We start from the raw sequence: 14,184 nt of genomic DNA, 5'->3' as shown, positions 1-14,184 counted from the left end.
GTATTGTGTGTGTACATCTGGGCGTTTTTACTTGTTTTACTAGTTGGGCGTTGTGAATAGAAGTGTATGATGCTGACGAATCAGAATCCACCACTTCTCTTCGTCAACACCCAGCTTCTGGCAGTGCACAGACACAGCGTGTTCTCGAGAGATCACGCTGTGACGTCACTTCCTGCCCCAGATCCTGCATCGTGTCGGATGAGCGAGGACACATCGGCACCAGGCGACAGAGGCTACAGTTGATTCTGCAGCAGCATCGGCGTTTGCAGGTAAGTCGATGTAGCCTCTGTCACCTGGTGCCGATGTGTCCTCGCTCGTCCGACACGATGCAGGACCTGGGGCAGGAAGTGACGTCACAGCGTGATCTCTGGAGAACATGCTGTGTGTCTGTGCACTGCTAGAAGCTGGGTGTTAACGAAGAGAAGTGGATGATGCTGATTCGTCAGCATCATACACTCCCATTCACAACGCCCAGCTAGTAAAACAAGTAAAAAACGCCCAAATGTACACACACAATACACGCCCAGTTGTACTTTAGAAAGCTTCATTTGCATAAATATAAAAATGCTCATAACTTGGCCAAAAATGCTCGTTTTTAAAAAAAAAACCAAAAAAACGTTACTGTAATCTACATTGCAGCGCCGATCTGCTGCAATACGAGATAGGGGTTTGAAAATCTGGTGACAGAGCCTCTTTAAATAACTAGGAACTAGCCAGAGCTTTTTACACTAAATGAAGCAAACCAAAATACAGCCACCAGTAAACCCTGATCACAAACCTGTGTTTATAGAGGAATATACCATAAAATATAAATAACTTTATTGCACAGGTAGTAACGAATATGTATTTATTTTATAAATATGTATTTTGATTTAAAAAAATTAATTCATAAAGGGGTTTATTTTTTTTTGGGGGGGGGGGGGGGTTGTTAAACTATAAGCAGCGTAATTTAAGTTGTTTTTTTTTGCCCCCCTTGGTGGAGTATTGCCTGTCAGTATTCCACTGACAGGCTATAAATTAGGCCATGCCTCTGGAATGATTAGGCCCCCAGATACCATGGTGACCCATTTGCGCTCCACGATCACGTTGAGGGGTTCCGATGGGTAGACAGAGGGAGTCACCGCTTTCAAACACTTAAGGGGTAAAAATGCTGGGATCACGTTTCTCTAAACCCCCTAGTTACATCGGGAGCCCGGCTGTCAATCAATACCGGGTTCCACTGTTGATTGCACGGGCACAGTTTTTGTGCCTACATGATCACTATGACTCACGTGCACGTCTTACATAAAAGAGGATGTACCATTCAAAGTCCTCCTTCACGGTGGTCAAGCAGTGAGGAGGAATGGAGGGCTTGGGACTCCAGCGATCAAACACTTCTCACCTATCCTGTGGAGAGGTAATAAATTGTCGATTCTGGTACAACCCATTTAGAGACATTTCATGAGGTACATGTACGTCATGGTGTGTTAAGTGGTTAACGTCCATATGCCCCAATAAGATATATAGACATATCTTATTGGGGTGTATGAATGTCTTGTCGAGCCAACCGTTTCAACCCAAATACCTAATAGTATGAGGACATTTGTTACTAAAGGCTTAGACAATTTTCACATTGAACAAGCAGCTTTACTAAAACAGTTAAAACATAAACCATTATAATTGAGTTTACAATTCAATGTATTGACTAGCTGTACATACACTGGCAGACAACATCCACTAACCTCATCCAGCAATGGCTGTTCTTCAGCTAATGGGTCAAATGGTATGAACATAAAGAGAGCGGGGCCTTTCTTTAGTTCATTATTCAGTAGAAGACTTTTGCCACCATGAGGACGTATCCAGCGTAGCAGGGTCTCCCGATTATCTAGTGCCCACTTGCAAATATTTGCAGCTGTGAAATTCATTTCATGATTTGGGTACACCTGGCAGTAAAAGAAAACACAATAAAAAACAAAAGATAAATACACAAATAACCATCTGCAGCTTTTAAACTTTTTTTGTTTTTTTTGTTAACCTAGACAAGAAGACAAAAAGTGACAAAAATAAGCAATCTTGAAAACGTATGAAGTGGTTTATAGTCCAGCACAGTATCCCAATCTATGTCTGGCAACATAAAGTTAACCTTATATACAAGGTGAAAAAAAATGACACTTAAACAGTATGTGCTCCTTTGCAGCCATTTGCTTCAGTAGGTTAGCGAGAAGTAGGGAACAGATGGAAGGGCGTAAGACTGTAGGACACAGTGTTTGTTTGCAGTCCATTACATAGACACTAAGGCCTGCATAGGAGCTGTAGACCTAAAACGGTAGAAAGTCTTTAATCAAAACGGTTTGAAAAGATTATTTTTTATTTTATTTTATTAATTGCAAAGCTGTAGATAACCCAGTACTTAGGACCAGGGCCGCCATCAGGGCAGTACTGGCGGTACTTCTGTCAGGGGTCCGGCCATAAATTTGAAAAAAGGGGTGCCCGCTCTCATCTGGTTGAATTAATTTAGTCACAGCAGTGGGGCCCTTATGATTTCACTTTGGTGAACAGGTCCTATCACGGAGTCGGGGCCCGTTCTTTACATCAAATTAAAATCATAAGGGCCCGCTGTTCACATAGTGCCCATCCCCTTCTCCTCCTCCACAGCAGCGTGACAGCATGTGTGGAGGAGACAAGGAGAGGAGACGTCACGAAAGCAGGGTGGGGTGGATGACACTGAAGGAGGCATTATACTAAGGGGTGAGAACTGGAAAAAAAAAAAAGAGATGATATCTGAAGGGAGAGGAGAAATTATACATGGGGAGGGTTAAAGGAAGGAGAGAGGATACCTGGGGGAGGGGGGAAGAGATCTTAAAGGGGTTGTCCACTTTCTGAAAACCGATGACCACCGGATAGGTCATCAGTATATGATCGGTGAGTGTCCGACATCCGGACCCGGCATTTATTTGCAACTTCGGCTGCCTTTGTGCACCGGACGTTTGGAACTGGATGCAGTAGTTGGAGCTGGAAGCAGATGACTCCGACCACTGCATAGCAGCCATTCGTCAGAACTACAGCTCTGCTCCTATTCTTTGACTGGAGCTATCTGCTTCCAGCAACATCGTCTGGCAGCCGGAGTGCCGGATCGGTGTGGGGTCTGGGTGTCGGACACGTACAGATCATATACCGATGACCTATCCGGTGGATAAGACATCAGTTTTCATAAAGTGGAAAACCCCTTTAACCTCTTAATGCCGAAGGACGGATATATCCGTCCTCAGCAGCTGCTAGTTCGCGCAGGAGGACGGATATATCCGTCCTGTGATGGCGCGGGTACTGAGACTGTACCCACGCGATCAGCGGCAGGAGCACGGCTGTTATACACAGCCTGGCTCCTGCTGCAACTGCCAAAATCGAAGCGCGCTCCGATTCCGGCAGTTTAACCCATTAAATGCCGCTGTCAATAGTGACAGCGGCATCTAATGTGTTTGACAGAGGGAGGGAGCTCCCTCTGTCACCCCATCGGCGCCCCCGCAAACATATCGCGGGTCGCCGTCGGGTTTCCATGACAGCCGGGTGTCTAACAAAGACCCCCAGGTCTGTCTTCAGCAACTGCCTGTTAGGCGATGCCGTAGGCATGACCTAACAGGTTGCCTGTCAGTTTTACACTGACAGGCAATAATGCTTTGGTATACTAAGTATACCAAAGCATTATATATGCGATCGGCACATCGCATAGTAAATAAAGTTGGTGAAAAAATAATAATAATAATTACAGTGAAAATCAAATAAAACTAATTTTTTTGCCCAAAAAGTGGTTTTACTTAGTAAAAGTGTCAAAACAAATCACACATACACATATATGGTATCCCAGCGATCATAACAACTTGCATAATAAAATGAACACATTAATTAAACCGCCGGATGACCGGCGTCCAAAAAAACCGCAAAAAACAACGGCAAAATTCTCTCTTTTCTCCCATTCCCCCCATAAAAAATTAAATAAAAATGAATCTATAAGTCCTATGTACCCCAATATAGTACTAATGAAAACTACACATTGGCCCGCAAAAATCAATCCCCCATACGGCCACATTGACGGAAAAATAAAAACGTTACGGCTCTTGGAATGCGGCGATGCAAAAACAAGTAATTTTTTTTTAAAAGGCTTTTTATTGTGCAAACGTAGGAAAACATATAAAACCCTTACATATTTGGTATCCCCGTAATCGTGCCGACCCATAGAATAAAGTTAACATGTTATTTACGCTGCATAGTAAACTGCGTAAATTTATAACCTGAAAATCAATGCTGGAATAGCTGCTTATTTTCAATACTCTCCTAAAATAAAGTTAATACAAGTTAATCAATATATTATAAGCATCTAAAAATGGTACAATTACAAAATACAACTCGTCCTGCAAAAAATAAGCCCTTATACGGCTATGTCGACGGAATAAAAAAAAAGTTACGACTCTTGGAATGCGACCATGAAAAAACAAAAAATAATCCTTGGTCATTAACGTGCAAAATGGCCCGGTCATTAAGGGGTTAAAGGCCATGTACACCTCTGAAAAGTTTTTTTTTGTTTTTTAATAAAAATGTTTTAGTGTGTGTTATGAAACTTTGTAAACACTTTTTATTAAAACTGGTTCAGTGTCGGTGGGTCCTGCGTGTCTCCAGTTATCGATCATATCTAAGTTATGAGCAGAGACACGTAAAACCCGCTGACACTGAAGTCGTCAGGTTCGCAGGACTGACGGATTCAGGTCTTATCAAAAAGATACAGCTGTTCCGTATACAGGATACAAAGCAGCTGCATCTCAAAAAGTTAAAATAATTTTTAATAAAAAGCATTTACAAAGTAGCACCAAACAGACTGGTAAACTTTATTTTAAAAAAAACAAAAACCACATTCAAAAAGGTTTACATAGCCTACAAACCGGAGGTGGGTAGTGAGATGATACCTGAGTGGAGAAGATCGGATCCATATAATTTTTGTACTGTAAACTTATCTTTTATGATCCGGCCTCCATCCACACACAGCCCAGGCAAGTTCTTTTACCTTAACAAAGCCCCTGTCACCTACTGTGTGCCACCTCCCCCCCACAAAGCCCCTGCCAAGGAGTCTCCTCAGTGCCCTCTCACCTACAGAGCCCCTTAATCTGTGTGCCCCCTGCTCATGCCACATAGGGTCTACTCCCTGCCACTTGGCATCTCTCCCTTGCTACAGCCTTCATCCCCTTACAGAGGCCATGTTACCTCGCACCTCCCTGCCTCCACCACATAGCCACCTACTGTCACTCTTCGCTTACCATAGAGACATAATCCCACGTAGTGATAAAGAGGAAGCCATAGAAAATTGAACATCTCCCCCATAGAGCCTCAGCAGATAATTCCCACCAATAAATGTTTTATTATCAAATCCCATATCCACTAGATCGACCATAAAAGCCTGAATGCGAAACTGATGGCAGGTAGGGGCCTGGTGGACACAGATGACGTGTGTGCTGCGTGAGAAGAGAAGGTGAAAAACCATCAAGGTGTGCCGCAGCAGTGTGAGATCTTATGGACTGCAGCGGCCAGAACTACATAGGCCTCATGCACACGACCGTAAAAACTCCCGTTATTACGGGTCGTAATTACGACCCGTAATAACGGGCTCATAGACTTCTATTGGCGACGGGTGCCTTCCCGTTTTCTCACGGGAAGGTGCCCGTGCCGTTGAAAAAGATAGAACATGTCCTATTTCAGGCCGTAATAACGGCACGGACAGTCCATAGAAGTCTATGGAGCTCTCGTAATGACGGGTGGCTACATGTGTGCACCCGTCATTACGGCAGCGTTGCTAAGCGACGTCAGTAAATAGTCACTGTCCAGGGAGCTGAAAGAGTTAACTGATCGGCAGTAACTCTTTCAGCACCCTGGACAGTGACTACCGATCAGTATAAACCTGTAAAAAATACAAATAAAAGACGTTCATACTTACCGACAACTTCCTGCTTCCTCCAGTCCTGTCTCCCGCCCGTTGCCTTGGTGACGCGTCCCTCTCGACATCCGGCCCGACGTCCTGGATGACGTTTCAGGCCATGTGACCGCTGCAGCCAATCACAGGTCAATCACAGGCTGCAGCGGTCACATGGACTGCCGCGTCATCCAGGGATGTCGGGCTGGATGTGAAGAGAGGGACGCGTCACCAAGACAACGGCCGGGTAAGTATGAATTTCTTTAACTTTTATTACAGAAAGGGCTGTCCCTTCTCTCTATCCTGCACTGATAGAGAGAAGGGGCTGCCGATTAGTGCAGTGCTATTTTGCCGCCAAAAACGTGTTCGTAAATACGGGTGGAATACGTGTGACACCGGACCCATATTTACGGGCACGGGTTCGTAAATACTGGTGCAAAACGGGTGGAATACGTGTGACACCGGACCCGTATTTACGGCAGTATTTACGGGTGGGAAAAAATACGGTCGTGTGCATGAGGCCTTAGTGAGTGACTCATCTGTGCACAGGCAGCAGCTTCAGTGCAACAAAATTTTTTTTTATGTTGCCCCACTGCAACCAGATTCTCTGCACACACACTTTCCATTTTTGCCCCCCACAGAGTCCTTGTCTCTTCCCTGTCCCTCCACAGAGTCCTTGTCTCTTCCCTGTCGCTCCACAGAGTCCCTGTCAGGTTGTGTCTCCCCACTGGCCACTTTCTGTTCTCCCAGAAATCCCCTCCTCCTCCTTCCACCGAGCCCTAGCACATAGTCTCTCCACCTTGCCCCCTTGATACTCACCAGATGTCTCTGCCCTGCCCCTCCAAAGAGACCTTACTAGTTTCACTGCTGCCCTCCCACCCCTTTACCTTGCACCCACCCCAATAGTGAGGGGAGGGCCCAGACTCCTTGGTTGTATGGGGCCCATACATTTCTGAAGGCGGCCCTGCTTAGGACAATAAAAAATACATGATAACGTTCAGATCCCCACCAATCAGGTGATATTTATGCAGCAATTTTTGGGTGGAAGTGAACAAAACTATTCACCCAAGAAAGCTCCTGCTGCAGATAATTGCCAGAGTTTGGAATTCTGTACCTTTACCTGTGCTATATCCAAATATCAATCTTGTATGGTGTTAGCCTTTCCGCAAGTAGCACTGTCAGTCATGGGCATATAGGTCAAGTAAAAGATCCCGAGGTCATATTCTCTGAATTATGGCCTCTGTTAGCAAACCTGCAGGTCTGGAGTCCAAGTGCCCCACCTTCAAAGATTCTTTTGATTTCTGGAGCCGCAATAAAACGTAAATTTAAATCTTGGCTATTGACGCCTTTTGGGCCTTTTTATCTAGGTTTATTTTTTTTATTGCATTGGCTGCATTATGTGTTAAAAAAAGTGATTGGTTGTTATTCTAAAACTTGCCGTTTGGTTTCTACAGCCTGCATGTATTCTATTAAATAATAGGCTGCAGAATCCAGTTCACAGACAAATTCGACAGACTGCTGGTCTGATGGGCAAGTTCTCTAGACCCTTTCGTTTCAATAAAAAGTTCTACTTTGAATTCACAGAGTTGATAAAGGTCCGGATTAGAAGATGTCGGTGTTTAGAGGAGTAAAAAACCCCTAAATTTGACAATCAGAGCACATATCCTCTCTAATTAGTAATGGAGTGATAACATGAGAAAAAGCCCATGCATCACTGGTGGTCCATAAGAGATTCTTTTATTTTCCTTCTTGCGGCGGAATCCCTGCCATTCCGCCTCAAAAGTCGCAACACTTTTTTATTATTTGCTGCGAGTTTTACATCCCCATTGAATTAAATTGTTAAAACCCGAAACAGAAGAGCGACGAAAACGCAGCACAAATTCACATGCTGCAGATTTAAAATCCACACCGTAAGGGCAATTTACGAACGATTTTTTGCTGTGGTTTTTTTCCGCCGCGTGGGCATGAGATTTTCTAAGTCTCATCCACTTTGCTGCTACTGTAAATGCTGCAGAATTTGCTCAAAGAATTCTGTTCCACAGCATTTACGCTACGTGGGAACCCGGCCTTAAGGTGTCAATCCACCCTTCAATAGAGGTTGTCCTAATGCTTGTTCAGCCGAGAGCTATTCTTCTCAACATCCCCATACACATGCAGACTCGTTGAGCCAAGCGTTCATGTGTTCGCATTGGTGGAGTTCTCTGGTAGTGGATATCTCTTGTGGGAACAAAGGATTGGGCATGCTGAAATCCAACATGTGTGATCCTTCTTTCCCTGACAGCTGCCATTCAGAGGAGAATGGGGAACACACCCCCATACATAGAAGACTTTCTCCTAATGTGTATTGGCACTTTAACAGGCTATGATCTTTCATCCTGCCGTCACTTGCAACCCCCCCCCCCACCCTTTCTTACAGACATGGAACCAGCAAGTAAAAGCGCTGCACCATGAATATTGAACCTACAAATTTGAACATGTTTTCATTTGAAAGCTACTATCTAAGCTCTAGCCCTTATATTAATATTAAAGTCATGACATATTACACACATCCTTGGCAGTGAAAGGGTTAGGCTGGGTTCACACGAGCAGGTTACGTCTGTAATGGACGGAACGTATTTCGGCCACAAGTCCCGGACCGAACACACTGCAGGGAGCCGGGCTCCTAGCATCATAGTTATGTACAACGCTAGGAGTCCCTGCCTCGCTGCGGGACAACTGTCCTGTACTGTAATCATGTTTTCAGTACGGGACAGTAGTTCCAAGGAGAGGCAGGGACTCCTAGCATCGTACATAACTATGATGCTAGGAGCCAGGCTCCCTGCAGTGTGTTCGGTCCGGGACTTGCGGCCGAAATACGTTCCGTCCTTTACAGACGTAACATGCTCGTGTGAACCCAGCCTTAATGCCATAGCAAAAAGAAATACAAGGAAAAAACACGGCGCCACATAGTGTGAGTAAGCCCAGAAATAGCAGTCGGTAAATGACAAATGGACGCTTAAAACAGAAAGATAGATCAAACACGTGGAACAGGTGAATAGGTGAGTGCTGCTGCCGAAATCCCAGCCGGTCAGGCCTGTTGGCCACCGTAATGAGGTAATATACAATTCGTGAAAAAGGGGAATAGGTACGGCGCTGCTACTCAATAATGATACAGTTGCTGTAAATGATGATGTTTATTGATCAAGGCTACACGTTTCAATGCCACACCGGCATCTTCCTCAGGCCATATGCTATGCTATCAATAAACATCATCATTTGCAGCAACTGTATCATTATTGAGTAGCAGCGCCGTACCCATTCCCGTTTTTTCACGAATTGTATATTAATGCCATAGCAGGAACACCAAACATTTTTTTCTCTTTACCAATTCATTAATATGGAAGGCAGAGACTACCTCGGTAGAGAAAAAAAAAAAAAAAAAAAAGAAGAACAGGTTGGACCACTACCTTATCCTCATAGATGAACAAAAAAGGTAACTTGCAGGACAAGGCAGCAAGTTCCGAAACCCACCTCATTGTAGGCCACGTAGATCAAAAGCTTGTTGTTAAGACGGGAAGCAAAGAGATCCACGTCCGGGTAGCCCCACCTCTGGCTCAGTTGATAACATATCCTTGGGTAAAGAGACCAATCTCCTGGATATAGTCTCTCTCGGCTAAGAAAATCTGCGGCCTAATTGTCCACTCCTGGTATGTGGACCACTGACAGCCCTGGAATAGGTTGCTCCGTCCATAGTAGGATCTGACAGGCTTCCAACAAAGTGGCCCGACTCCTTGTGCTGTCCTGGTAGTTCAAATAAGCAACCGCCATGGAGTTGTCGTCTGGATCTTGATCCGTCGACCCTGAGGAGTCCAGTGAGAGAATGCTAGGAAGATTATCCCGTACACATCACCTCTCAAACCCAGGCGTCGGCCACATGAGCAAGCCATATCTCTATAAAAGAAAAAAGTCGCCGCCTCACTCAGACATCCGCTACAAGTGGGGAGACACCTTCATGCTTGTTAAAGGGGAGCATCTGTGGCCCGGGTCATGACTGCCAAGCCGGTCTAGGCTTGAAAGATGGCCGTCTGTAGTACTTAGTCTGGTTCGTTCTCCTGTATGGTCTGACAGAAAATGGTGCGAACAGAGAGGACGACGCATATGGAGAGGGCGGTACTGAGGTAAAAGAGAGCTCTTACCACCTGTAGCCTCAGAAATAATCTCATCCAGACGTTTACCAAAAAGTCTTTCAACCAGGAAGGGAAGGCCAATCAGGGCCTTCTTAAACGCTTGATCCACTGCTCAAGATCTCAGCCAAACCGAACGCCTGATGGCAACAGAATTGACAGACACACGGGCATTGAATGAGGCTGCCTCCAGGGATGCTCGAAAAGAAACTATGAAGCATGGACAACCTGAGAAGCAACTTCTGCTAACACCTGCTGCGGCTCTGATAGGATGCCTGAATGCAGCTGCTTCCCCCACCCTGAGCAGGCCTTGCTCACCCAGGCAGCTCGAAAATCAAACCTCTTGACCAGAGAGACACTGGGGAAAGTCGCCTCAGCTGTAGGAATAGTAGTGGACATTCATAGCCTAGCAATAGGCGGATCCACACAAGGAGACAGTCCACAAAACTATCAAATCCTACTGAATAGGAAACATAGTATCTGCGCATTTAGAAACAGGACGTCTGTCCGCATGTTTCCACTACTTGCTTAATAACTTCTCAAATTTAGTATGGTTTGGAAAACTGTTTATTGCACCGCTGCGGCAACATTGAAGACTGCAATGTGATCCCCCTGTCAAGAGCTTGATGAGGAACAAGACCTATCCAAGGCACCTTTCTGCTCTGTGATTGGAGGGGGGCCCGTTCAGGGGGCAGGGCTTAGCCTTCTGAATGGCAGCATCCTCTCCTGGTCGACTCCATCAGTACAGACCTCAGTACTTCTTTGCTGAAGCTCAACTTCTGATGCCATCCTTCTCCGGTCTTCAGCTACAGCTAAAAACACAGCTCCAGGGGTCTGGTAGGCCAGCCATAAGCTGAAAATGAACAGCTGACATGCCAGGGGTGAACCCCACAGCAGGAACTGACTGCAGCCTACACAAGAAAGAAGCCGGGGACTAAATTAGTTCATCAAGTCGCTGCGACAGCGGTAGGGTCGTCGAGGATGCCAAAGATAAAATACAAAGTCACGAGGTAAGGGTAGCAGGCTAGTAGCCCAGAAAAATGGCCCTTGAGAGAAATAACTCCCCCAATGAAAAGAAAACCACTAGAGAAAAGGGATACCCAAGACTTACCCCAGATAGCTGCCTGTAGAATAGAAATAGAGGGGGATATACTTACCCTCACACTTCTTCAGGTGAACTTAGGGTCACTTATCCCATGTGACCTCTGCACCCAATCATAGGGAATGGGACAAGATGCTCTGGACAACAAGATGATTATGATCAGTAAGAAAAAAAAATACCTGTCCAAAATATGCTACTGCCTAGGACAGCCTGCTGAAGGAAAAAAAGTTTTAATCTTACAAACAGTCTCGCTTCTTACTATAATACAACTTTTAACTTTGTGTAACCATCAAGTACTTACTAAAGAGGAATTGAAGTTTCTATGTAAATAAACACTTCCTGGACTGCTGAGAGAGATTTCCTTTGCAAGCGTTTGACGAGTGATTACTCCAAATCGTAATGTATCTATGTAATCTGTAAGGAGAGCAACAACAAAATAAAGTACACACGATATTAACCCAATGAAATCCCTGAATGTGACACTGTGGTTCTGCCTCTCGCAGTCTGGTCAGGTCCCCCATATCCATGCAAGGAGAACTCCTAATTCCCACACAGTATTATCTGGTGAAATAAACTTGATGGCCTATCCTCAGGATAAGCCATCGATATCTGATCAGTGGGGGTCTTACTCTCAGCACCACTGCCAATCAGCTTTTTGAAGGGGCCGCTGCCTGTGGCAAGAGCTACTTCCCCTTCACTTCTTACACGACTCAGCACTGTACAATGCGGTCACATTCGTAGCTACTATTCAAGTATATGGGAGAAAGCTGTAATACTCTGCACAGCTGCTGCAAATGTGACCGCGTAGTACAGTGCTGAGCACACATTGAAGGGGAAGCAGCGCTCGCCGGAGTGCCGCGGCCCCTTCAAACAGCTAATTGGCGGGGTTGCAGAGATTCAGATTTCCACCGATCAGATATGAATAGCCTATCATGAGGATATTTCACTGGTTAACCCCTTTAATGAGGAGTGAAACACTGGGATCACGCTACTCTAACCCATGTTGCAGTGGCACCCTAACCTAAATGCATTAAAAACATCATAATATTTCTAGATTTAAAGTAGACTCCATTATCCATAATGTAGTTTCAGTCCAGCTATAAGGATGTAATAATACAAATATACCGTATAAGCATATATTCTGTTGCTCTTAATAAAAAGTAGAAAGCACCTTACATTGCACTATTACTGAAATACATTGGGCCTCATGTATCAGATCTTCCCGAGGGACAGTGGTCCGTAGTCTAGAACAATTGAAAAATATTGAAATGTGGCTGCTACGGGCAACGAATCGGTGTCTCTAGGACATTTTCGACACGAAAGACCCAGTGCGTTTCGCATTTTGCAGTTTGATACGGTAAACCGCATTTCCTTTAGCCTGGCTACTCGTTCCTTTCTTAGGCTATTGTTCACACTGGCGTCATGGATCCTGTTCATAACAGATGTCACGACAGGGTGCCGCCTCTGTCTTATGATGAATCCCAGTGACCTGGGGTCTGGGTTCCATCAAGGTTCCCATAATTTTTAAAGCAAGTACAGTGCTAAATGCAAAAATATATCTGCATTTGAAAACATAACTCAAAAGTGATTCAGACTATCTGTAGGATTGCAGGGCAACCATGGGTAAATTCTTGCATACAGATGTACAGTACAACACATCTGTAGTATTTAATAGGCTCATACTGTATCTTTGTGCCTCATTTTTTTTTAGGCACAGAGGGTTTCCGCTGATAATCTTCACGGAAGAACAACAATTGTGTAAAGCTCCATCACATATATAGAGGTATTGTCCCCTAGAGGTATTAGTTCTAGGAGAGAATACAGTGCCTCAAGGTAGCAGATGGCAAAACAGGGGCTATTTTTCCCGTAAAAACTATAGACAAGACAGAACCCATTGAACCCCATTATAAGTCAATGGGGTCCGTCTGGCGCCGGTAATATCCATCGTAAGACTGAACAGATAAGAAAAGAGCAAAAGAGAGAAACTAGTAATTCATTTTACATATTATCGCTGGGTCTGGTAAAACAAGATCGCAGCAATAATTGCAACCAAGCGCTTCCTGTACTTTGCCGCCAGTCTTTTACAGTTTTGTTAAGGGGTTTTAGCCTACTTTTCTATGCAGAACGGTTTTAATTTAGACACATTGGTATTTATGGTTAATATAGGAGCTGCTCATTTTAGCTCCTACCTACAGCATCTCTACTGAGAAAAGGCAGGACTCTGACCTCATTGGTCCTTTGTCATGGCACCAAGAACCAGGAGATCTGAAGTGGGTTCACATATGTCCCTTGTATCCAGCCAGTTTTATTCCTGGGCAGGACACAACTGATTACAAAGTTGCAGAGCCTGATACAGCCAGTTAGAAAAGCTGCATGTAACGGGGGATTGAGTAATATATTATCGTTGTCGGCAGCACATCTCCCTGTGTAAACGGGGAGTCGCGCTGCCAACACGATAATGTATGGGGACAAGCGATCGGAGTAACGACCGCTCGTCCCCATCCATAGCTCCATGTGCCAGGAGCAAACGAGCGCCGATCAGCAAGCAATCGGTATAATAGGGCCTTTACACACCAGAGGTAACCAAAACGTAAATGGCTAGGCATATGTGATGGGGGGGGGGGGGGGTCTTACACGTATGCACATACATACCTTTTTGTAATGAATGCAGAGCAGATTTGAAGAATGTCAGATATCCAGGAGGTTGAGGGGACGCATTGAACTCGAAAAAACCCAGGACACCAGGCTACAAAAGATAATAAACGGAATTACCAGGCATGTTATTTATTCTATCTTAAAGCAAAAGTCTGTGTGTTTCATTTATTATAAAATGGTTTCTACAAAATGTACTCCATCATAGAAAATATAACAGGATAATGCATTTTTTGGTCACCTTTGTAACAAAAAAATAAAAACGTCCCAGATTCAGCGGGACAGGTCCCAAATTCCGGGCAGTGTCCCGCTGGTATGTCCCGGTGTCAACTGTA

At 44.8% G+C, this 14,184-nt stretch overlaps 1 protein-coding gene across 3 annotated transcripts in view; it reads right to left on the bottom strand.

Annotated features, from left to right (window-relative positions):
• The window catches only part of TXNDC11 (thioredoxin domain containing 11), a 70,140-nt gene that overhangs the window by 24,445 nt on the left and 31,511 nt on the right, over positions 1 to 14,184 (bottom strand). For 2 of the 3 annotated variants that reach the window (XM_075830112.1, XM_075830113.1), the window contains 3 exons: positions 13,850 to 13,943; positions 11,499 to 11,611; positions 1,722 to 1,922 (listed from right to left, as the gene is read on the bottom strand). In XM_075830112.1, coding sequence (XP_075686227.1) covers positions 1,722 to 1,922; positions 11,499 to 11,611; positions 13,850 to 13,943 — 408 coding nt within the window. The remainder of the gene's footprint in view (positions 1 to 1,721; positions 1,923 to 11,498; positions 11,612 to 13,849; positions 13,944 to 14,184) is intronic. The other variant, XM_075830114.1, reaches the window with a different exon arrangement.

This window comes from Rhinoderma darwinii, chromosome 6, assembly GCF_050947455.1.
Source record: "Rhinoderma darwinii isolate aRhiDar2 chromosome 6, aRhiDar2.hap1, whole genome shotgun sequence".
Taxonomy (NCBI): Eukaryota; Metazoa; Chordata; class Amphibia; order Anura; family Rhinodermatidae; genus Rhinoderma; species Rhinoderma darwinii.
The sequence above is the reverse complement of the archived record's forward strand: the minus strand, read 5'-3'. Positions and strand labels throughout refer to the sequence as shown.